This window comes from Pholcus phalangioides, unplaced genomic scaffold (genome assembly GCF_987345545.1).
Source record: "Pholcus phalangioides strain wild (caught in Gottingen) unplaced genomic scaffold, Ppha-v1.0 ptg000032l_1, whole genome shotgun sequence".
Classification (NCBI taxonomy): Eukaryota; Metazoa; Arthropoda; class Arachnida; order Araneae; family Pholcidae; genus Pholcus; species Pholcus phalangioides.
The window spans coordinates 7,361,329-7,387,457 of NW_028301622.1; the positions used below are offsets into that span (position 1 = coordinate 7,361,329).

The 26,129-nt window shown below is 37.1% G+C and overlaps 1 protein-coding gene and 1 long non-coding RNA gene across 4 annotated transcripts in view; both read right to left on the reverse strand.

The window, feature by feature from the left end:
• LOC149066853 (uncharacterized) overlaps nt 1-26,129 on the reverse strand; it is a 428,124-nt gene that overhangs the window by 30,590 nt on the left and 371,405 nt on the right. For all 3 annotated transcript variants that reach the window (XM_089253243.1, XM_089253244.1, XM_089253245.1), the window contains 5 exons: nt 25,685-25,792; nt 24,082-24,170; nt 3,330-3,432; nt 1,773-1,837; nt 1,515-1,664 (listed from right to left, as the gene is read on the reverse strand). In XM_089253243.1, coding sequence (XP_089109369.1) covers nt 1,515-1,664; nt 1,773-1,837; nt 3,330-3,432; nt 24,082-24,170; nt 25,685-25,792 — 515 coding nt within the window. The remainder of the gene's footprint in view (nt 1-1,514; nt 1,665-1,772; nt 1,838-3,329; nt 3,433-24,081; nt 24,171-25,684; nt 25,793-26,129) is intronic.
• Nucleotides 7,722-12,119, reverse strand: LOC149066854 (uncharacterized). The gene is made up of 4 exons (XR_016195432.1): nt 11,717-12,119; nt 10,902-10,975; nt 7,976-8,082; nt 7,722-7,872 (listed from the first exon to the last, which is right to left on the reverse strand). It is a non-coding gene; the product is annotated as an uncharacterized LOC149066854 (long non-coding RNA).

Below are 26,129 nucleotides of genomic sequence, written 5' to 3' on the forward strand. Positions count from 1 at the left end.
GATTAAAGAAAAGAAAATGCACTAGATAATGAGAAATTTATTTATTCTGATATTTTTTTCATTGAATATGAATTTTCATTATTCTGAAATTATTTTTTCATTGAATATGCAAGGAGTTCTCAAACTTTTTCCACCTGAGGCGCCCCTTTCCCATATTCAATGCTTATCCGCGAGCTCCACCGGCTCCCCAGAGATGTTTAAGAATATTTTCGAAAAACCTTTGTCAGGGGCACCGAGGAGCGGTGACCCTGACAAAGGTTGGAGGCGCAAAGTTAGGAATATAACCCCTGGAATATAGATTTCCTCTGAGAATTCTGAAATTATTTTTTTCATTGAATATGAATTTTCATTTATTTTAAGATTGCTTTTTCATTAATTTTGAGATTCCTTTTTCATTAATTTTGAGATTCCTTTTTCATTAATTTTGAGATTGCTCTTTTATTAATTTTGAAATAACTTTTTCATAAATTCTGAAATTGTTTTTCATCAAATATGAATTTTCATCAATTCTGAAACCTTTTTTCATTGAATACGATTTCCATTGAAAATTCTGAAATTATTTCATTGAATACGAATTTTCATTCAGATTCTGAAATTGTTTTTTCATTAATTTCAAAATTGTTTTTTTCATTAATTTCAAAATTGTTTTTTCATTAATTTCAAAATTTTTTCATCAATTTCAAAATTGTTTTTTCATTAATTTCAAAATTTTTTTAATCAATTTCAAAATTGTTTTTTCATTAATTTCAAAATTTTTTCATCAATTTCAAAATTATTTTTTCATTCAATATGCATTTCCATTAATTCTGAAATTTCTATTTTCATTAATTCTATAAATTACTATCTTTACATCAAAAACTAATTTCTATTAATGCGGAAATAATTTTTCTTTAAAGATGAATTTCATTAATTCTTATTAGTTTCTTTTAATAATAATTCTGTAAATATTTTTCATCAACTATGAATTTTCATTTCACAAAATTACCCACTAATTTCGAAATTATAATTTTCAATAATTCTGAAATAATTTCTTATTAATACTAAAATTATTTCTCTCATTAGTTTTGAAATGTTTGAAAATCACTTCTTTCACCGATTCTGGAACATACTTTTTAATAGAGGTTCTTAAAAAAGCATTTCTAATATTCTGTAACTATGGAAGCCCTTTCATTGGCGGGCCACTGCAAAAAGATTCGAGGCCCACACGTGACTCGCGGGCCATGCGTTGAGGAAACCTTCAATAAACGAACTAGGGTTCTCTAATAGGTAAACCTTGACAAGGAAATGAAAGCAAACAGCAGCAGCAACATAAAGCAAACATCTCCAACTTGATATAGCTTGATATATCGCCTCAACAGAATCGTGGGACCCCCCCAGTGTCATCTCAGCGCATTGGGTCCCGTTCGTCCATGCCTACAAAACAGGCTCCGTGTCCAATATGCCCATTTAATTAAAGAATTGCTATTGTTTTATAATTTAGGCTAATTTTGTAGGCATAGGAGTTAATTACATACCTGAACGTCACGACGACATTGGTCGTGGGCCAACCAACAACGAATGACGTTGCGGGAGAAGCAAACAACTCACATACGTCCCCGACGCAATGTGAAATCCACATTTCGCATAGACGTACCTTGTCTTTCAGCTTATAAGTACCACCGGACCTACAAAATAATACTAATAATTAAACACAGGCTTATACGGATATAAATACTTACTATACCATTTTTATATAACACATTGTTAATAATTAAATTTTCATTAATTTTTACCTCGGCTTTGCTATCAGTAAAAGATCGTTGAAGAGAAACAGGTGCCTCTCTTGTTTCTGTACACCCTGGAAAATTTAAAAATAAGATAACAACAATAATACCTCAATCACATTAATAATAAATGTTTATGTCATCTAAAACAGATATGTCAATTGTTTAAAACGCAATATCAATTGATGGCCATTGTTTCTGTTTCACGATTGTCGAGAAAGCTATATCGAAAGAAGAACGCGCTGTGATTGTCATTGTCTAAAATAACATTTTTACCATGGAAGAATAATTATTGCCGAGCTGATTGATACTGAGAATCATCACAGAACTGATTGTTGGAAAGAATTATTACAGAGTTGATTGTTAGAGAAAATCATTACCGAAGTGATTGTTAGAAAGAATCATTACCAAAGTGATTGTTAGAAAGAATCATTACCAAAGTGATTGTTAGAAAGAATCATTACCAAAGTGATTGTTAGAAAGAATCATTACCAAAGTGATTGTTAGAAAGAATCATTATGGAACTGTTTGTTAGAACGTATCATTGCCGAGTTGATTGTTACAACGAATGATTGAATGATTGAGCTGATCATTACCGAAGAAAAAATATATAATACCGGAAAAGAATCCTTACCGAAGTGATTGTTGGAAAGAATCATTACCAAGTTGATTGTTGGAAAGAATCATTACCAAGTTGATTGTTGGAAAGAATCATTACCAAGTTGATTGTTGGAAAGAATCATTACCAAGTTGATAGTTAGAAAGAATGACCAAACTGACTGCTGGAAAGAATCATTATCTAAATGGTTGTTAAAAAGAATCATTACCGAGCAAATTGGTAACTCAGTGAATATATATGTTGTTTGGATTTTAGGGGGGCCACAAAATCATGGAGCCCTGGGCAAATGCCTCACTTGCTCAAGCAGAAATCACGTCCTGATTACCGTGCATACTGAAGTGAATGTTAGAAAGAATCATTACTAGCTGATTTTCAAAAGACTCATTACAGAGTTAATTATTAGAAAGAATCATTACTGAACTGCTGATTAAGACGAATCATTATCGAGTTCATTGTTGATCATTGCGGAGTTGGTTGCGTAAAAAGTATTTTTGTTGAGCCGATTGTATAAAAATGACTGTTGTGGAGCTGGCTGTCTCAAAAAAGTTTTGCTTTCTGTTTAAAAATATTATTGTAGTGCTATTGGGGTTGTCTAGAAAAGTATTGTTGTCGACTTGGTTGTCTAAAAACACAGTGTGTGTGTCGAATTTGTTGTCCAAGACTAAAAACGGTATTTTTGTGGAGTTGGCCATTTGAAATATCATTGTTGATGCACTGGTTGTCTATAAAACCACTGTTACGGGTTTCTGTAATCTAAAAAAAGTATTGCTGCTAGTTTTTTTACTTGAAAAAAGTATTGTTGCCGGGTTTGTTGTCTCAAAAAGTGTTTTTGCGGTGATTTGTTGTCTAAAAAAATGTTGTTGCGGCGGTTTGTTTCCTAAAAAACTATTGCTGCCGAATTGATTTTTAAAAAAAAAGCATTGTTGCCGAGTTGCTCAGATACTCACCATAGCGAATTGCACGGGACTTTCCATAATGAAAACTCGAAAATTGTCGTCGCCCCATAGGTGCCTCTTCTGCGGGGTCGATGTCTCGTTCCTGCCAGGAATACTGCAAAATAAAACAAACGAAAAACTGAGAAAAACCACTCAATTAATCAAAATAACAACAATGATTTTGAACCTTTCAATTTGGAGATACTGTATTTCATTTCCAAAGCGCACATCATCTAATAGTCGACTTCATTGTCGGAGACGATTCCACGGGGCTAGAAACGTGCGTAGGTTTCTCGATTTCAATGTTTTCACAAAAGACACCCCAGCTGTGATGTCCCGGGAACATACATACCCCCTACGGCATTAGCACCTGTGTGTTGTCTTGGTATATATAAGGGTCAAGGGACCAAAAGCGTGGAAAAATAAAAAGGGGTTCTTCGTGGGGACACCTGTGGAGTACAACCTTCTTCAACACCCCGTGGTGTTCATGTGCGTACTTCTCCCAAAAAGAAGTGTTATAATACGGAACGGAGGTAAAGAAAGGAGTGATAGAGCATAATATTTTCTCCTAGACACCTGAAAATAATCCCAGTAAGAAAATAACAACTTGGGATCATCAAACAACAATATGTATCGTTATCGTTAGTAGCCGTCGTGTGAATTCAGGAGGTTTTGGAAATATAAAATAAATTATAGGTGTCTCAGTGGGAAAATATCAATACCTCGAATCCTCTGGCGCGGGGGCCCCATAAGACGGAAGCCTCCTGGCCAGGATTCTTCACGAGCGAATTTCTAGTACATTTAGGATATTGAAATTACAATTCATCTCTGGGAAAGGGGGTTCTGATGGATCCCCCTACAGTCAGGGCTATTACTCATTCGGGCAAACGAGGCAAGTTCCCAGGGCCTCCCAAAATCGATCGCTTTTTGTATTTTAGACAGCCCACATGCCCTCTTCCCTTGCGTACGCCTCTGCCTCAAAGAAGACTTATATATGAGAGGCCCCAAAAAAATTCCCATCTGCCCAGGGCCCGAACTAATAAGAAACAGGCCCTGCCTACAGGCGGGGTTCTTGGTCGATAGTCAATGGCGTAGCAATGGGGGGGGGGAGGAATCGGGGGTCTGGCTTCCCCGAAATGTGAGATAATGACTGAGAAAAGGGAAAAAGATGGACAAATCTATTGTTCTATCACTTTGGTCCCCCCCCCCCGAACGAAATTTTTGGCTACGCCCCTGTCGGTGTTCCATGAACATTTCGGGCGCTTGCAGGGATTTCCCGGGGTCCTTGAGCTTGAATGAGAGAATATTTAACTCATAGTTTTTACCTTGGCACTGAATACCATTTTGTGAAGGGGGCTCGTGGCCGTTATTTTATTGGCTCGGGGGCTTTGTGAACTTCATCGTATTGGTGCAAAAGACCCGTGAGACACATTACAATTTATAAACCTTTGCTAAGGGCGGATCGAGAAAAGATGCGGGACCTATTTTTGTTGTCCCGACCACGCTTTTTTTGTTCGACAGAGCTTTTTTTGCCCTTTCAATTCTGATTTAGAACCCTTCCTTAGCGGTTGCATGGTCCAAGAGCTGCTTCTGACCCTTGTACTTCAACCTTCTCCATTTAGGAGCCATTTGCTGCTCCCACACGAAATTTTAAAATAATATCTAATGCAGCAGGGGTTCTTAACCCGCAGGGTCCTTGGAGAGATTGAAGGAGGTCCGCGAGCTTGTGGATGAGAACCCAGTGTCTTTGCATTACTGGAGAGCGAGAACCAGGTCAGTGAGAAGAAGAGTGATTTACGGTGTGAAAACATGCGACTGGCCAAGAGTGTGACCGAGAGGGTAAGCGACCAAAAAAAAAAGTGATTTTGGGTTTTCAAGTGAATTATCAAAAGAGTGTCCCAGAGAGCATAGGGATAGGTCAGTTAATCGACCAATTGAGTGGCCAAGAAAGTGCGCAAGCGAATGACCTAGAGGCAGAAGCGTATTTTACAGGAGTGAGGGGTGCTAAACGGGCTACAGCCTAGAGCGGCAAATTTGAAGAACGAGTGGTCGCAAGAAAGACTAGAATGGGAGAAGGGCGGCAAAAAGTTCGTGAAGCCCGCACGCGGCAAAAACCATAAAAACTGCCCCTGTGCAACCCCCCCCCCCGGGGGATAAAGTTTGATTTCGGGCAATGGTACACACCGCGGAATATGCCAGACTTTCTTATCTCATTTCCCAACAGCACAGCGAATGTGATATGTTTGAGAATCACTGGATTACACCAGACCTGCATAAAAACCAGACACAGACTGCGGTTCCCTTTGCAGTCACTTCAAATAAGATTATCTATATCTATTACCTCATGTGCATTCGGATGAAAAAGGAAAAAAAAAAAAAAAAATGGGGCCATATACGGCTGAGACATCAAACAAATTAATACCAGGATACCCCCCAAAAAAAACACACGGGAATTTTCAGAATGTAACTCTAGTCTTCCGAAGAAAGAATAAAATATTTTAGGGGAAGCAGAAAAACATCTAAACAAGAGCAATAAAAGCAATAATCCGTAGGGAAGGACCATCAAGAGCATAAATCTGCCATTCAAATTACCGTTATAATACACGCACACACGCACTATTACGAGGTGCCTACCAAGAGACGATCAGATGTCTCTCTCCCAAACAATTCAATCAACATTACCCAGACAGACCGATCCCTAGTACAGATAGTGTAGGGCGGGAACGCACACCTAAGGTTATCAGCTCTGTATGTAGCCTACCCCGCCCCCCCACCCGAACTATAACCTGAAAACCACTCTCAGAGGGGGGCTCCCAGAACTACGAAAATGCTCCAAAACAAACAAGTTATCTTGCCATTCAATGTCCTCGTGGCTCCAACAGGGAAAGCATTATAAAAAAAAAGGTAGGCCTATATTGAGGTTTATTCGCCCCCCTTCCTGAGGTTAAAAAATAAATAAATACTGCAATTGACAGCATGGATCTTGAGCATACTGGGGCTGGATTCTCCCCTTGTCCTTAGAAAACGCTCGCTCAGCACTTGTCCTTAACTTAAGGAGCTGCTCAACAGAGAGCTTCAAGGAGAATTCCCCGAGATGGATTCTCCCCTTCTCCTTAACCATTATCCTTAGGACCACGTGACTGGTTGCGGAGAAAAAACGGGTCTTTCGGTTCGTTCAGTTCGGTTCTTCGGCTCAGCTCATCGTTTGACCAATCAACGTAAAGCAAAAATTTTACAACTACTACTATACGTATCGAAAATCAATATTTCTTCTACATTAGTGGCAACAATTGCTTTATTTACATTAATTTCGCGCGTATTCTTCCCCTCCCTAATTTTTATTTTTGTACATTGGCGTTTGCTTTTATACGTATTAATTTTTAGGTTTCATTTGAATAAGTAGTTTCAGAGTTTTTTCATTATATATCTTATATTAGTTTTTTCCTAAAAATTATATAAATGTATAATTTTTTTATTTCCATTAAATTTTAACCAGCTTATCCCTTTAACCCTTGCGGGTGAGATACTTGGCAAACATTCGTTTTCAAAAATTTCCCGGTCTTAAATGATTACGTAACAAAAAAATTAAATATCCACGAAAGTGACTAAATTTTTAGATTCAATTTTTTTTGTATAGAAATTTTTTTACTATAGAGATTGTTAGTTTTACTTGGATTTTTTTAAAAACTCAATGCTGAGTTTTATCTATGGTATAAAAACCTTAGAGGAAGTAAGAGGAAATTAATAAGGGAGGTATATATCCTCTTAGGTAAAAACCCAAGGGAATCAACGACACCCAAATTATATTCATTAAAAAAATGTAACGCATGCTGCATAGCACAACCACTTAGAGGTTGACACAGCAGTTATGTTCAATCATCGGGGTGGGATGTTGAACATTTTCCAAGTCTATGAATTTAGTGTCAATGTTAAAGCCATTTGGATTTATGTCTCATATTCCTAAACAAATGCTACATACAATTAGAGCTCTTGCACTATCAGTGGGTCAGTTGGAAAAACTATATTCTCAAGAGAAGTGTGATCTCTCACTCAGGGAAATGTATTCACCAGAGATTTCTTAGGTAGGATACCCACTTTGTACTGTAACATAACAAGCAAGTTATCAACTATGTAATTACATCTGTTATAATGTATTTACACTCAAGTTATTAGAATAAGGTTATTTAGAACTGTTCACTTTGTTTTTTCAGCTGCATCTAATAAAAAAATAAATTGTAATTATAATTTCGATAGATTAACTTTATATGTTATTCCATCCAGTTGTTAAAAATACACGTGAATTTCCTATGCAACTGATTCTTGCGTCAAATTCACTGCAAAAAAGCAACATCCATAGATTTTTTTTTGAATTAAAAATTGTAATCACAAAACAGAAAACACCTATTTACTGCTCATGAATAAATTTATTAGACACTTGTATACAGTATCATTAAAAGCATTTCACATGCACATATATGATCGTGCTACGTATGAATATACAAGATGATCAACTTCCAAGTCAGCACTGAAAGGTCATTTCATTCAGCATTTTCACCTGAAATGGAGGAAGTGGGTAAATCGATAAATTAATGAATATTGTAAGCTTTGTGTGTGTGTGTCATAAAAATGACAGAGTTAAAAATGAAGGTTCAACTTACTCGAGAAATTCATGGATTAAATCCATCTGCACTGAGTTCTACGTCGTTAACAGAAAAATGTAATTTCTTCCTTTTTATAACTCCCTCACTTCAGCAAAGTCAAAAACCTAAAAACATTTTAAATAGTTACAAATAATATTTCAATGTATCCATAGTGATGGAACACTACTAACAACCATACATGCACTTCACACACATTCCTCTCATATTTTCCTTCTGCATACTTTCTAGAAATTGTTCATTTGTTGATTAGTTCGAAAAATTTTACAAAATTGCTCACTTGTGTGTTTCAATAACTTTTTTTTCAATGTTCATTTAACAATTGATTATGTGTCAAAGATTCTCTCACATCTTTGGGTAGGGTGAATGATTTCTGAAACTTTTTGAGCAGAAGATGTTTGGGAAAGCTAGACCAAACTCACTTTAAATGAGAAAGAGCAAGTTTTTGTTTATTTTAGACAATTGCATTGCTCATTCAGAGATAAAATATCTTCAGACAATCCAAATATGATTTCTCTGCCTAATTAAAGATGCCTATTCACAATAATTATAAACAGGGACATACATAAACAGTTTTTAAAAATCATTGAAGGTGAGATAAAATGGAAACCTTGCTAACTCAACACCTGCTTAAGTGGGCAATTTTCTCGATCCTATAAGAGAGTTGAGTTATCAAGGTCCCACTTATACTACTGCACCACATATACATATTTCTCTAAGGAATTTAACATGATTGGCATGTGTTGGAAAGTGGATAAATAGTTTCTGTAAGGTTTCCCCCTATCGGGAAGGAGCATGATGGGATTAGAAAGCATGGGTGGGGAGAAAGGCCCTCAACGGTGAAGAGAAAATAAGCTTGATGTGTTTTGGGTAGTTAGAGAGTGGCTCCTGTGGACTCAGGAAGTAGTTTCAAAGGCTTGCTGTAAACGAGGAGGACGTGTGAATATTATGTTTATTGTTGAAAATTATGATTAAACCAAGTAATATATATAAAAGTGACAGTGATTATGATTGTGGCAATCAGTCATTGAAAACGAACCCGACAGTTTCCTTCCTTAACACAAAACTAACATTCCTAAATTGGAATGCATTGGCCATGTTCAGAAGATGGTTGGTGCACGTTTGAGTTAACTAAAGAAAACCACGAAAGGATTGAGTGGTAAAGGTAAATTAACCAATAAACTACAAAATTACTATGGTATTGCTATTCGTAGCAATGTGGGAAATTTAAAAAATATGCAATTACAGCATCTATGGTGGTCGAGTGGTCATAGTGACGAACTCGTATCATGAGCACCCGGGTTCGAACCCCACCATTGCCACAGTGGTGGTTGGCTGAAGTTGGTTTCTTGTGGCTCCTAACTTTGAGGTGCAAATGTGAGCCAATCTCCCCATTAAAAAAGTCTCGCCACAGAGAGCAACAGGCCTACAACGATACAATTACTTAATCATTACACTTCAATCATAGTTAGAAAAACTAGGGGCAGATAGCAGCACTAAGCATAAACACCGAAACAAACTCCACATCAGCTTTCACTACACATACATTCCAACATGTACCAGTTCTTCATAATATCCGCAAAGGAATATGGACGAGGTGCATGTGTGGTTTATTAGTAGTATGCAGTTACAGCTGTATTTTTTCATTGTTGATCCAGTCATAAAGAGCATAAGTGGGCAATGTCCAAGAGGACCCGACAGTTGGTGTAAGCATCAGAAAGCTGCATGTGAATGACATAAAATTACTGATAAATCTCCTGCTGGCGCCTCTAATGACAGCATAAATGTAATAAAGCCAACATACATGAGCCCTTGTGCACAATCCCTGTTTCAAAGTGCTTGCATGGTACGCTGCAGAACAACAGTGTGATTTGGACAATTTTGCCTCTAAGGGCACTTTTATCGAACTGTAAACAATGCTTTTGGGGACTATTGCAGTTCTGCGTTTTAATTCTGGCTATGTAGGCATATTGTCTGTACTTGAAATCTAGGAATCCTAGTTGATGAACTAGCGTCTATTTACTCTGGGTTGGGCGATGCGAGTGTGACATGTTCGAGATATCATACAACACTGGCAAAAAATGACCAGAAGAAAAAAAAGCAGAAAGTCAAAATTAGAGATATTTGAAGCAAAGGAAGTTCTGTCATACAAATGTTGAGAATTCTGAATGTTAGGAGTGTATGTGAAACTTTTTTTTAATGCATTTTCTGAGAAACTGATTTACATCATTCTTGTCTGCTGCAAACCTAATGCCTACAAAACTTTAGAAGATATAAATTTTTTCCAGGGGTTCTGTACAGCTATGAGTATGCAATGAACTAGGATCTAAGCAATATCTTTGAAACTTTTTGATTTACATGATTTTGAATTTAAAATATTGAGTTTTTTTAAATAAAGTTTTTTTTCACGTAAACAACCATATCTCAAAATTTTTTCATTTTTTTATATTTCAAAACTTTTAGTTCATTGAACAGAACAATATTATAGCAACATACTGTGTGAAGAACAAGTTGATATAAGTAGTAGTATTTCACAATGTTTTGCATAAATACTGAAATTATACTAATTTTAGATGTATAATTACTCTAGGCAATATACATTTTCTTTTATTATGTTAATGTTTTTATTAAATATTAATGAAAAAACATTTTCTTATGTTTACATATGTTAAAAAACATGTCTTAGTTTTATTCCACATTCAAATTAAAAACACAAGCATTTCATCCAAAATAACGTTTTTGAAAAAGTACCTCACATGTAGTCAGTCCCCTTAATGCATGCTTCTCAAATAAAATACACATTATTTCAAGAACTAAATTACACTTAACTTTATAATGCTATTTCCTATGTAAGTTCAATGTTACAAAATTATAAATGGTTAGATACAGAAAAATTTCAAACAAAATGTAGAAAAATTAGACTTACCTTTAAAGAAATGTGCCGAAATCATACAAGATCTGCCTGTCATTTCCTTTAGAATACACCAGACTCTCCATACTCTGTAGTACAAAATATTAACATTAATACCACTAAAACTGAAGTTTCACTCATAAAAATTAATTACTCATGCAATACATTAATAAAGTGCTTAATAAGCTATGTTATATATGCAACCATTAAAAAAATTCAAAATCATGATACATATAGAACCTGCAGCAATTAAGGGAAGCATGCGAATTAAATATAGAATTTGGCACTCATTTTGCATTGAATTAAAAAATAAATTTTTAACAATATATAGTGGGGTCTGACTGGTAGGGATGTAGTTTTTTTTAGGATGCATTACATTTTTATGCAGGAATTTTTAAGCGCTTTTGCACATAGCGAGTGTGTGTATCACGTTTGCATGTCAACTTTTACATCCAAAATATACGATTGGCATTTTCATAATAGGGTTTAGAGAGCCTTCAACTGTTTCCACTCATTAAGATGGCCCGAAAATGAGCATTAATAAGACAAACATAAGATGCGGCATTATCGGTAGGCCAAACATAATATATTACTATAATACATGCTATTCCTATTTATGAAGGGAATTTATTTACGAATATATCTCTTACACACACACACATAGATCATCTTGCGATCAGCACATATTTTATGACGAGGTCAGTCAGTAGGATTTTTCTCCCAAAAATTTCGACTAATTTAATGTATATTAACATGCAAAGTGAGTGATATGTCATGACTAAAAATATTACGAAAAATAAAAAAAATTCGGTTTCATCACGTTAACTTACCCTTCCGCTCAACAGCATGTCTTGTCATCTCGGCTGCAACTCCTCACATAGCCGCCTTACTGTATTTTTCGTTAACCTAAATTCCTTGCATCATCTTAAATGCATATATCCAGCATTAATAGCATCAAAAAACACGAAAACAATTGTTTGAATGTGAATATATCTTCTACTAGAGCACGCATCGCCGCCGCCATTACGGGAAATGTAGTTGTCCTCAAGCTTAAGGAGAGCGTCTCCTCACTCCTCCACTAGCGCCATCTTTGTCCTTGAGTAAGGAAGTAAAGCTTTCCTTATTTAAGGAAAAGCGAGCGGAGAATACGGAATTTTTTCTCCTTTCCTTTATTAAGGACAAACAGAGGGCTTAAGGAGAAAAACCTCGCTAAGGACAAGGGGAGAATCCAGCCCCTGAGTTTCGATTATTCCAGCATGTAAAGTTATATAGTGCTAATACTATGGGTCCCACCACGTGGTATTGTTGTGGGTACTATGTAAAATTGGCGCCTGAGGAGGAGTTGACTTTCCTTTTTTGGACGGATTGTCTGGTTCTCGGAAGAATGAGCATCAGTGTCCGTGTCTCTTGATGCTGAATGAGCTGTCCGTGGAGTTCATTCAGTTGACGTGAGACGAGACATACACTCAAGGAATTTTAATACTATGCTATCTATGACCAGGCGTCAATCATATTGGAGACTACTATCGAGTATGTAGTCGACTTGCGTAGAACGTCAAGACACTGACCCAGAGAGGAGGGGGGGGGGGGGGGAGGGGCGATGCAGGGGTGGGTCCAGAACGGATGTCGGGAGGGGTGAATTGTGAAAGTTCGTTGGATCGTCCCGTATATTACGGGACACAAATCTTCCCATATTATTTGGCTCTTGGGTTCCTATTCCCCCCCCCCCCCGTGTCCGTGCGTGAGTGAATGCAAGAATATTCTAATGCGAATGAAGCGGGTGCAGATATCTTCAGCTGGGAATGGAGCTGAGGCAGGCATTTTCAGCTTCAAATAGAGTGAAGACAGGCATCTTCAGCTGCGAATGGTTCCGAGGCAGATATCTACAGCTTCGAATAGTGAAGGCATACATCTTCAGCTTCGAATGGGGCGAATCTAGGGTGATAAGTCGGAGAAGCCACTTATTGTGCAGGTGACATGGACCATCTCGTAAGGTCATGTGCGCAAGCATGTAAGAGACGAAAAGAGAGACCAACAACCAAAAGAGTGATTAAGAGAGAGAGCCCTTAAGAGAGATGTAACTGCCCTTTAGTAACCTTTCATGTTTCTCCTTCCATTTGATATTCTCCTGTGGCCCTCATAGAATATCCCAGGATCACAAGAACTCATAGGGGGCTTAAATTGAGAACCACTGATCCAAACTGGCACCTGCTTTTAAGCTGACCAGGCGTCAATCATATTGGAGACCATTAAGTATATAGTGGACTGTTGTTCATACTAACGTAGCTGGGAAACGAGTCTCATTCTGAAGCTTACGAGCAGTGGCGTTATTTAGCCCATATTTTCTGGACCCAGGGGGGAGCAGGCGGGTCTCGTGCCCCGGGTACTGGACCCGAGAGGGCGCAAATTTCATTCTGAAACCTCTCCTTCAACATTACAAGGGAGCGTCAAAATGCTCGTTTGCCCCGGGTGACCAAGCATCCAGTTGCGGCCCTGCGTGTACCCCTGCTATATTCTAGCCCCGCTCCCCCGCCCAATTCAGAAGTGAGATACTTTCAATTAACTTTTTTTTGAATGAACAAAAATTTTATAGCTAAGGTTGATCTCAAGACCTCCGAGTTACGATTAATGGAAAATTCATCGATAAACAATTCTCCGCAAGGAAAATTCACCTTCAAACGTTTGGCACGAGTGAGTGAGTGAGTTAATAATTGCGCAAATAAGTGTGCGAGCGGCAGAGCCGCAACTAGACACTTTGTCACCCGGGCAAGCACGTATTTCGGCATCCCCGTGCAATGTAAAAATAGCAGTTAAAGTGTTAAATTGGCTGCCCTCCCCCCCCCCCCAGTCTAGCAACCGAGGCACTAGACCCGCCTGCTGCCCCCTGTTGTGGCCCTGGTGAACAGTGACCGGACGAGTGACAGAGTAGTTAGTGAGTGAGAGCTGAGAGACCTGGTGAGTGAGTAGTGACTGAGCCAGTGAATGAGTGAGCAGTGACGTGACGAGTGAGTGATAGAGTGATATTAGTCAGTGACACGCCTGGTGAGTTAGTGAATGAGTGAGCGAAAGGCATAGTGAGTTAGTGAATGAGTGAGCGTAAGGCATAGTGAGTTAGTGAATGAGTGAGCGTAAGGCATAGTGAGTTAGTGAATGAGTGAGCGAAAGGCATAGTGAGTTAGTGAATGACCTAGTGAGTGAGTGAGAGAGAGATCGAACGACCTAGTGAGTGAGTGTCTGAGAGATCGAACGACCCAGTGAGTGAGTAATAAAGGGAGCGATCTAGTGAGTATTAGAATGAACTTATCTTCACTGATTCACTTACTCATTCACGAATCCGTCTCTGCGCTTTAGTCACTTTTGATAGATCCCATCCCTCTTCCGTGGGCATTTCACCAGTGGCCACAGCAGAATATCCCAAGACCACGAATGGCAACATGGGCTCGAATCGAGAAAAACTGAACTACTACTAACACCTATATAGTTGCACATCAATCAAGTCAGACCAGAAATTTCAAAAGTGTCTAAAAAAAAAAAGCCACGAAAAAAAATCGTATTCGAAATTTCTTTCTGGCGATTATGTAACATCCAGAACTGGAAAAATCATCAAAATTCATAATCACGGGATAAATATCCGAAAAATGAGAAAAAAAAATCAAGGTCTGATTTCGCTAACGTTATGAATTCCTGATGAGTAAAAATATATTTCTGATCACGTTTTTCAATTTTTTTCTCTTGTACGGATTTCAACATGATATTTTACTAAATCATTCGAGGCGGGAAACACCAAACATCCAAATTATAATTCATTTTTTTGTTTTACGATTATTATTATTATTATTTAAAAAAAAAAAATTCCAATCATATGAAAACAACAACAACAACAACGGCGTTGTAGCGGGTAAAGGAGTGGGGGGGGGGGGAAACACAACTGCGTTCACACAAACACGTGAAGAAATGCATTCTTGTAAAATGCTGCCACGCCTATCTCCACGATTACCCCAGGCGTAAAAATGAATGCCATATTAACCGAGTGCGGCGGCTCTTTTACAAATATTACTTGTTTTTTTTGTTTCTCCTCCGTTTTTGTTTTTCGCCTACGCAAATTTTCTTTCTTCCGAGAAAAATGCAATTATTGCTTGTCTTTAAGTTTCACGAGCAATCGGGGGGAAAAAATGCACGAACTCCCCAAGTTCTTGCCCAAGTGAATCATTCACAACAAAATTCTAGGAGAAAATGATCGTAAAAAGAAAAAAATTAATTAATTAATTTACTGCTCGTTCTAGAAAAATGCGTATGCGTTTACATTTTCCATGTTTGTTATGAATGACCATTACAAAAAAAAAAAAAAAAAAAAAATAGAAATGGTTCAAATTAATAAGTATCAGCTGACTTGGATGTGTTGTTAACTCGAGAAAATGCCAAATGCTGCACTAGTTCCTTGAGGAAAATGGGAATTCTCTATAGAGGTCGCTCAAGTAACTGCTGAATGCTAAAGCTGTTTCTCGAGACAATGCCTAACGTTTTAAGTGTTTCTCACGGATATGCCGGGAAAATGCACAATACAACTGATTTTTTAGCTTAGCTAGTATGTACCGAATGCAACAGATTTTTAGCTTAGCTAGAATATATACCGAATGCTAGCGCCACAACTGAGGGGGGGGGGGGGGAGTAAGCTGATCTGGTGCCCGGGCGCCAGAACACAGGGGGCACGATTTCACCGACTTATCGCTCCTTCAACATTACAAGGGGGTGACAAATTGCATGCTTGATCCGGCTGATCCAGCATCTAGTTGCGGCCCTGCCGAATGCAACATATTTTTAGCTAGGATATACCGAATGCAACTGGATTTTTAGCTAGGGGCCGTTCAATTATTAAGTAAGCAAATTTTTAGCCATTTTTGACCCCCTCCCCCCCTTGTCAGCAAAAGTCAGCGAAACGCTGACCCCCCCCCCCCCCAGGTGTGCAAAATTTTGTCATCAGCTCTGCCCCTCTGAATCCAACTCATATTTTCATAAACGGTGGTTGATGACGTAAGCATTATCCAAATTCCCCCCCCTTGTCATCAAAAGTCAGCAAATCGGAAACCCCCCACCCCCATCGATGACGACACGACGTAATACTTGAACGGCCCCCTAGGCTGTGACGAATGCCGCGAGTGTTTAGCTGGGATACGTCGAATGACACAGGCTATACCTTTAGAAAATGCCGAGTGCTACAGGTCCTACCTTGAAGAGATGCAGAATGCTACACAGGCCGTACCTCCAGGAAATGTCAAATGCTACAGATTCTACCTTCAAGAAATGCCGATTGTTTACAGGCTGTACCTTTAACAAATGCCGAATGCTACGATTGTTTCGGGAGGACAAGAAAGATACGGCAGATGTTTCGCAATAACACACCGAATACTGCAGGTTATCGAGCCTTCCGAGACACAGCTGATAACGATAACTTACGGGGGGAAAAAATAAGTGTGGTTAAACATTAGCTTCAGAATGCACACAAAAAAAAAAAAAAAATCGACGGAAGAAAGATATTATCCGAATACTAACGATATTGGTCCATTCCATTCTTTGGAAAAGTGATAACAATACCCGAATGATAACATTATCTTAATAACTGGTGTCGAATGTATACAATACATTTATAAATTATCTTGTGTATACAATCATTGGCGTACGCAAAGGGGGTTTTGGGGTTCTAATCCCCCTTGAGCCAAGATTATAGTGTTATTTAGCAGGAAAAAACATACCCCCCCCCCATAAGGAAAAAAATCTGAAACCCCCCTCGAGAAAATTCTGCGTACGCCTATGTATACAGTACATTTGAATCGTACTATTCGGGAAACTACCGTGAATCCCGTTTATAACGTTCCCTCTTTGATTGTTTTCCCACTTAGTACGACGTATTTTCGGTGTTCCCAACTTTTACTAATTAACACTCATTGAGATTTCCCGTTTAAAGCATTGTCCCACTTATTACGTTTTTTCCTCTCATGACGGTATTTACGAAACGTTTTAAGCGGGACCTGCGGTGTAATTTTATATTCAAAGTCACGTCCGGCGATAACATTTCAATATCGGGAAAAAACCTATAAAAGGGCGGTGACGATACGTTATTTCATCGAACAGCTTTTCTCTGCCATTAATAGAGAAGAGATTCGAGGACAAGTGGCTTTCCTGTTCCTCTCTCTCGCAACTGGGACAACAGCAGCACCCCACGGCGGTGAAAAGAAAAATTACATACAGTATAACGCATTTTCTGCCCGTAATACACATGCAATACATAAACAGTAAACTACACACAATTCACTACCAACAGCGAGCCACGGAAGTCCCAATTTCGGACTTGGCTTGACACGCTTTCTACGGTTCGCTTCTGTTTTCCTCTGCAGCTTCTTTTAAACCGAAACACAAGAGAAAGGCACGAAATTTTCATGTTTATAATTCACACTTACATTTTTTGTGCATTTATCAAAGAGCGAGAGAGAAAGGTAGAAATATTTCGAAGGTTGTTATCCTTGAAAACTCGTGTTTACTCGCACATAACGCATGCGCAGTGGATTCAATCTAAGATAACATACTCGGACATTTGTGCGATTTACGTATATTATCTTTTGGAGATGTCGACATTTTTAAGATGTTTTTCCTCAAGAACTGAACTTATACAGTATCCACCATCAAAATTCCTATAAAGAATTTGAATTAATTAGAATTTCTTTCAAAAAAATTCAACTCATTTCTCAGAATTTACTAAAAAAGATTGAACTCATTTATGAGAATTTGTGAATCTCAAAAGAATTCAACTCACTCATCAGAATTATTTCAAGAACTCATCTGACTCATCAGAATTTAATTATAGAACTCATCTGACTCATCAGAATTTAATTGTAGAATTCAACTCACCCATTAGAATTTAATTCTAGAATACAGTATTCACCTCACTCATCAGAATTTATTTCAAGAACTCATCTGACTCGTCAGAATTTATTTCAAGAACTCATCTGACTCATCAGAATTTATTTCAAGAACTCATCTGACTCATCAGAATTGATTTCAAGAACTCACCTGACTCATCATAATTTAATTCTAGAAAAAATCTACCCACTCATCAGAATTTAATTATAGAATTCAACTCACTCCCTCATCAGAATTTAATTATAGAATTCAACCCACTCCCTCATCAGAATTTAATTATAGAATTCAACCCACTCCCTCATCAGAATTTAATTATAGAATTCAACGCACTCATCAGAACTTAGTATTTCAAGAACTCATGACTCAGCACCAGACCAGACCAGATCATGGTCCTCTCTCTGTCTGGCTCATCAGGATTTATTTCAGGAATTCAACTCACTCAACATGTGATTCCCTTCAAGAATTTAGCTCGTTCAAATTTAAATCCCGATGAATTTTAACTGAATTTATTTCAAGTATTTTCATTCATTTATCAGAACTTTGCGCGACAATTAATTCTCTCAATAATTGACTTTTTTTTAAAAATCAGAATTACTCTAAAGAATTGTGAACTCACTCATCTCAGATTTTTTCCTCAAAAACTGAATTCACATTAGACTTACTCTAACTCGATAAACGTAATTTTTTGAAAATTTTTTTTAACCTTATCGTAATTCAATAAAAGGAAAGTTCAAATTTAATTGTTTTAACTCATTTATCAGAATTTTGTCTGTATCTTCTCTCGCTGCAAACTTGACTTTCGCCAATTAGACCAGAGTGTGCCGGATTATCAAGATCGCCGGATTACTGGAAGCCAACTAAAAAAATCAAATAATATAAACTTCTGCTCACAGACATCGAGGGATATGTTCATCGCCATTCGAAACGCCGGATTAGGGGCCCATTCAAGTATTACGTAAGCAGATTTTCAGCCATTTTTGACCCCCCCCCCCACCCCCCTTGTCAGCAAAACACTGACACCCCCCCCCCCGTCAGCAGCTTAGAATGGTTCATATCTTCAAAAAGGGGTGGTTGATGACGTAGGAAGCCTTCAACCCCTCCCTCCCCCCTTGTCATCAAAAGTCAGAAAATCCGAAACCCCCCCCCCCCGATGCTGACGTAATACTTGAATGACCCCCCTTACTGGACGGGCCGGACTAGCGAATTATTGAGAGTCTACTTGTGAGCACGTACCCAAAAGAGAACGAAAGGAAATGGCATGAAATTTTCATGCTTATAATTCACACTTACATTTTTTTTGCGCATTTATCAAAGAGCGCGAGAGAGAAAGGTAGAAAAATTTCGAAGGTAGTTATCCTTGAAAACACGTGTTTACTCGCACATAACGCATGCGCAACGGATTCAATACAATCTAGGAATTCCTACACGGACATTTTTGTGCGGTTTTTTTCCTAACACTAGAAAAATAATGAAGAAAAAAAGAAAAACTTTTTCATTACAACAGCAGGTGTTTGTCAATGCTAAAAGGAAAGGAAACGTCTATTAAGAAAGCAAAGGAGAATGTGACGTTTCTGTGTTTGGATCTTATGCAATATACATTCTCAAGAAACATCGAAAAGAAAGGGGGGTTCTCGTCGTGACTTTGAACATATTTTCGGTTTGCGAAGGCGTTTGGAGATGTTGCCACCGTCGTCGTCTCTAATATTTTCTGCTCACGAAAGATGTTGTCTTATTAAGACTCGTAAACAAGTCCTTAGGGTAGAAGATGTCGAAACGATTCGTGTTCATTAGTGTAAAAACAAAAGAAGAAATGAGCGATCGAAACATTTCCAAGCGATTCTGCAATGCTGCGTAGTAGTGAAATGAGTGTTTCGTTCATTTTCTTCATTCATCAGTAATAAATTCCGAGACAACCTTCGGATTTTGAAAGTCTTGATACGATTTCCTTGATGAAATAACAAGCATTTAAGGTTTCTTTTCGGCATGCGGTTAAATGCTCGTTATTAGACTTTGAAATTGGACGGGACCCGTAGACGTACGCATGGGTGTCAATTACCAGATTTGAAAAATCCGCAGTTTACCACGTGAAGAAAAAATTTTGCTGAGGAAGAAAACGCGATACAAATAAAAGGGAAATTTGGAATTTCTCGAGGTGACCATACGACCCATTTTTCCCGTATTTTCCTGTGATTTTGGCAATCAAGACTCTTTAAAAAAAAAATTGTCCTGTTTCTTCCCGTATTGTCAAAGAGCCCGACTTGAATTTTTATTTTCCACTGCTATTAAGCTGGTTATTATGACTATGAATAATCTTCTCACATATTTATTATCATGTTTTTCTTTTTTGTGAAATTCATTATAATTCACAGTGATTAGCAGTAGCACTTCATCTACTGCCATTGGCAACTTCTTTTTTGAATATGTAAGCAATAAATTAGGAACTTTGTTCAGTTTTGGTATCATATTTGGCGACAATTTTGGCAATTTCCCCGTATTTTTTTTACCAGCACATTCCGGTGACCAATAAATATGGCCACTTTGCAAGGATTGAGGGATTTTCCTTAGAGATTTTCAATTTCTGAGGAGCAAACAATTTCGGGTTTTTTCGGAATTTCTATAAAAACATATGGAAAAATCTGATTTCTGATCGGATGATTGTGATTAGGTTAAAAAATCGGAAGTCTTCCTGACGAATCAGAAACATTTAGCACCTAGGCGTATATACGCAAAGTTTGATAAAAGATCTTTAACAAAACTTAAAAAAAAAAAAACCAACCAAATAAGCATATCGGTTACATTTGATTCGCTCGAATGTAACCGATAAGATTATTCATTGTATTTTTGAAGTTTTATAAAAGAGCTTCTATAAAAAAATTATATCGTAATCCAGGCCTAACTACCGAAGCCTTTCGGCACTACAGCCTCACGCACCGGAACCTGTGACGGCCAGTTCAAAAAGGCAACAACTCAAAATTCTATGCTTTGAGATACATCCAAAGCCGCTTATTAAAATCACGGATAATGTTATCATTCGGATATTGTTATCTTTTCCGAACAACGGGACGGACCAATATCATAAAATAGGAAAAAATTCCATCATAGTTATCAAGACTTCGGATACTGTTATCAGTTTCACTTCCGAAATTTTTTTTTTGCACGTTCGGAAGCTAAGGTTTGACCAAAATTATTTTTTACCCTGTAAGAGTTATCGTTATCAGCCTACAAGAGCATGAAGGAGGCTAGAAGGTGTTTACTCCTCCCTCCAAACATATTCACAAACATTTCTGTACGTTGTTGCCGTTTCGAACCAATAAACGGTCGATATAATTGAACCGCTAGCTACTAACGATACGGTTGAAGTTAGGGATAACCCATATTTCAACACGACAGATTTTTTTTTTTTTAAATATCGCTTTAACTTTGTCACATGCTGATTATCAGAAAATTAAATGACATTAAATTTGCGACCTAAAATATTCTAGTAGAGGGGAGAAGGCGTCTGTTTAGAAGCAGACCCTGCTGAAAACTCCACGCAAAATACCGCCCGATAGACTAAAAGGTAGAATAAAATAAAATCCGAAACAGCTCAGATCTAAGGCAGTAATTACCATCCCCGGGGCAAAGGGTACAAAGATCCATCGTATACATTTCAACAACCCCCCCGTAAGGTCAAAGATAATGAAGTATACCGAGTTTTCCTTATCATACAACCTAACAAGACTGGGTCCATCATCCCACGCCCACAACTTCCCACAAGCATCAACCTCCATAAATACACACACACACACACACACAAAAAAACGGGCCATAACCCAAATCATAGAAATGAAAGCTAATAAATGGCCCCGAGAATAAAAAAAAATCGTAATTAGACCGACATGACCAATAAACCGATGTTTGTAAACATGGCGGAAAAATAATAATTACAATGTATATATAAATTAACTTGAGCAGAGAGAGAGAGAGAGAGAGGAAGAAAGGGGTCCATCATCACTCATTGAACGGAACAAGGAAGGAAAGGGCCGCAAGAAATAGATTGAATTTCCAATAACCACGATGATAAGGAGAATGGATGATGGAAAGGGAACTTCTCCAAGCCCATCAAATAAAAGCCATAATGTTATATATATACTTACTATATTTTTCTTTCCGCCCATCCCTTCAAAAAAAGTGAAATATCGTAACACATTTCAATAACATCGGGGTAAATGGACAACCTAACGCTGCCTTGATGTGGGTCAGTGTGCCAAAAACCCATAACATTAAGATATACTAACTCCTTTTTTTTTCCCTTGAATTTCACGGGGGTCATTTTCTGAGAAAAATACGTATCTTGCGGGGGCAAATCCATCAATGAACTTGAACTAGAACTTTCTAGCACCCAGACAGGTGTCTATCGAACATTTCTCCTAGCCATCGGAACTAGAACAAGTTTTCATTTATTCTTATTATTACACGTTTTCTTTTTTCGGTCTCTTTCCTACTTTATCAACTAATCGATATACGCAGTGTTCTATTTAGATCAAGATCAAACTCATGCTCAGGCATTTTATGCCAAAGAGATGGGTGTTTAGACACTTTTCCTCCCGAATTGTATCCCTCGGAGATATTTACTATTTACAAGTTCTTCGGAAAAAATACTCGATTCAAAACGGAACACACATCTTTCCTAGAAACCTATTTTTGGAAATGAAATATCAATTAATATCAATTTAACGGATGGTGAAATCTAGATATCGGTGGCATCTTCGGATGATTATTGATACGACCTGGTTGTAATGATGATTGTTTTTGAGATTTTTATTACCCTGTATCTTGTTTTTCTATTGGGACGTAGACATTAGATGATAATTTTCTTTGAAGCAGAAACTCAAAACGATGTTGATTAGAATCAAAATCATCTAGGACTTATTGGACATAATTTTTTCTACTTTAAACATCTCTAAGAAGGCCATGTTACTCAGAAAAAGCCTTTCGGAAAATTGTTCCCTTAGGCCGGTATTACACTACAAAAGTTTGATAAAAATCACTTTTATAAAGCTCAAAAAATCCAACCAATAAAGCTCATAGGTTACATTCGAGCAAATGTAACCGATAATCTTATTGGTTGAATTTTTCAAGTTTTATAAAATGACTTTGATAAAAGTTTTGTAAAAGCTCTTTCATAAAATTTGAAAAATTCCACCAATAAGATCACCGGTTGCATTTGCTCGAATGTAACCTATGAGTTTTATTGGCTGGATTTTTCAAGTTTTGTAAAAGGGATTTTATCATACCGGATTTTTTAATACCGGCCTTAGTAAGTTTGAATTGATGTATCAAATCCAGACACACATGTAATTGGACCAGTAGTTGAAAAATAAAAAGAGAGAAAACATTTTCCTGCTAGTCATAGCATTTTGGAAATATCATCGCCTTACCATTAACGAAGTTTCTAAAATTTTTTGCTGACATCGTTGAGAAAAACTTTTTTGACGACAGTGTAGTGAAAAGACATTTTTGACGACTACGTTACGTCATTGTAACATTTTTCGGATATCAATGCCGAACGACATTTTCGCCGGCATCATTCTTAAGAAAAATTTTCGCCGACATAATTCCTCGAGAAAAATTTTGGTCAATAAATAGTTACCGACATCGTTCGCAAAAAAATTTTAATCAATAAATTGTTACCGACAAAATTATTTTCGATTCCCAAAATTATTTTTTCCCGATATCTTTGTCATGTCATTTTTTTCTGACATCGTTGCGAAAAACATTTTTTGCGGCCATTTCTCTACTCACGTCATTCTCAAGTTTCCTTTTAGCCGATATTTTTTTTAAGAAATTGTTACCGGCATCCTAGTCGGAATAATTTTTACCGATATCTCTGTCAAATGAAATTTTGGCTGGTAAAATTCTCTAAAAACATTTTTGCCGACATCATTCTCAAGAGAAACATTTTACCGATATTTTTATCAAGACATCGTTACCGACATCATTGTTAAAATCGTTTTTACTCATTGTTGTCAAAAAGACATTTTTGCTGACATCATTATGAAAGAAATTTTTGCCGACATCATTCGCAAGGAACTTTTTTCCCGATATCTCTTTAAGACATTGTCAATTTTTTTAGACATCATTGTCAACAATTTTTTTTTTACCGGCATTACTGTCAAAAGACATTTGCTCATAGTATAGTTATTTCACAACGAGAACAACATTGGTGCTTAGAGAAGAAACTAAAATCCTGATCCCTATGTACTTGCATAAACGCATATTTGACATTATGAACACTTACATGTCACCATTTGGCGATTTGGCTTTAGTGGATAAGTTCTTTTGGATTTTGGCTGCGGCAGAGGATTTAGACCTCATCAGACCTTTACGCTGAAGATAAAAGAAATGAAAAAAATGAAATAAAATAAATTATGAAAACCAACACAAATACCGTACTTCACATAACAAAGAAAACCTGTTTCACGTTAAAGATGAATGTTATTTTTATAAAATAAATTAATAAATTAGTACTTTTATCAAAATAATTTACAGGGTGTCCCACAAATTTGCAAATAGTTTAAAATTCATAAAAATTGAAGCAAATCGCATATTTGAATGTGATTTGCAAAAAATTTATTTTCACGAATGGTGATTTCTTTTTACACGTAAAGGGATTTAGTTCTAATTTTTGCCAATAGAATACTCTCCGTGAAATCAAATCACTGGAAATATGCAAACCAGAGTCCTATAAAATGCAGAACATTCCTGTTACTGGCACTTATATGAGGTTTTCATCGTGATGTTGACATTGGTGGACAAAGAAAGGCACTGTTGGTGAAGCGGTTTTACCTCAGCCCATGAATCACCGGCTGAAGCTTTACGAACATTTAGGACACAAAAGGGATATTAAGGAAGTTTCTGGTTCAATCAGTCTTGCCCCAGCGCCCTCTGTCAACGAAAATCTGAACTTTTTCTATATTAATAAAAATCCCCCTTCGTGAGGAAAAACTTTTTCGCACACAAAAACACGATATTCAAATATACCATTTCCTTCGATTTTTACGAATTTTCAAACTATATACGAATTTATGGAGCACCCCGTATTTTACCCAGTAGTATTGCCGTAAATAAGTCTATTTCCTCTACTCGATCTAAAATGGAAGTGTGTGGACAGTAAAAAACTAATTTTGTCACCGAGATTCGCAAAAAAAACCCAAAAAAACGGGAAACAATTACCAGAATCGAGCTTAAACCCTTAATTACAAAACGCTATTTTTGTTTTCCATCAGAATATATACAGAAAAAAAAAAATCTTTTTGCAATTCCGTATGCGTAGTAATAATAATAGCACCAATAAAAAAAAAATAGTAGATAGGGTTAACGGATGAGTAGGCATACGAAAATAAACTATGTGACCATAAAACAACAATAAGAAATCGCTTATTAAATGCAGAGCAAAATAGAGCTTTGCGATAACGAAAATTGCTATCCGAATAATAAACAAACACGGTATAAGAAACACTGGTATACTTGCAGGAGTAGAGGGAGTCCAATCGGGTTATAGCATAGGGTGGCGAATTCGAGAAAAACTAGTCAAGTAAATTAGATTAGAATAAGGGAAGGGCAGCAAAATTCGCGTGGCCTACAAGCAGCAAAACCATATGAGAGGTATTATCCGAATTTTTGAATGGAGAAATTCAATTTTTATCATAATTTCAATTTTCAGGAATATAATCAGCCAATCATTTTTAAAATAATCTTCGTCCCGGCACGCAACAGTGGCACGTTGAATAATTCAACATTTTACCATCAAATGGTTAGTCATTCGCCTCCTGTGGCACTATTGCAGCCCATTAGCGAAATAAGGAAAATAAATAAGATACTGTAGTTTCACACACACTTACCGGAGACAGCGGATCTCTTTCATGAAGCCGCAAGCTATCGCTGGGAAAAAGATCCTGAATACGGTCCAGGTCTGATTCCTCCCTGCCAGCATCAGCACGTTTCACCATCTGTATAAGACAAAAATTTACGTATATATTATAACAGATTATCTTTTAGAGATTTTGCCGATATTCATATATTTTCTTTCAAGAACTGAATTTACAGTATTCACCAGAAGTTTTCTCCAGTGTTACTCTTTTATCAAATTTTTTCTTGAGAATTTGAAAAAATTCAACAGAAAGTTTCATTTCTATTTCTTTCATGAATGCAACTCATCAGAATTTCTTCCAAATATTAAACTAATCAGAATTTCTATAAAGAATTCAACTCATACATCTGAATTTTTCCCAATAATTCAATTCATTCATTACAACTTTTCTCAAGAAATTAACTTGTTTAACAGAA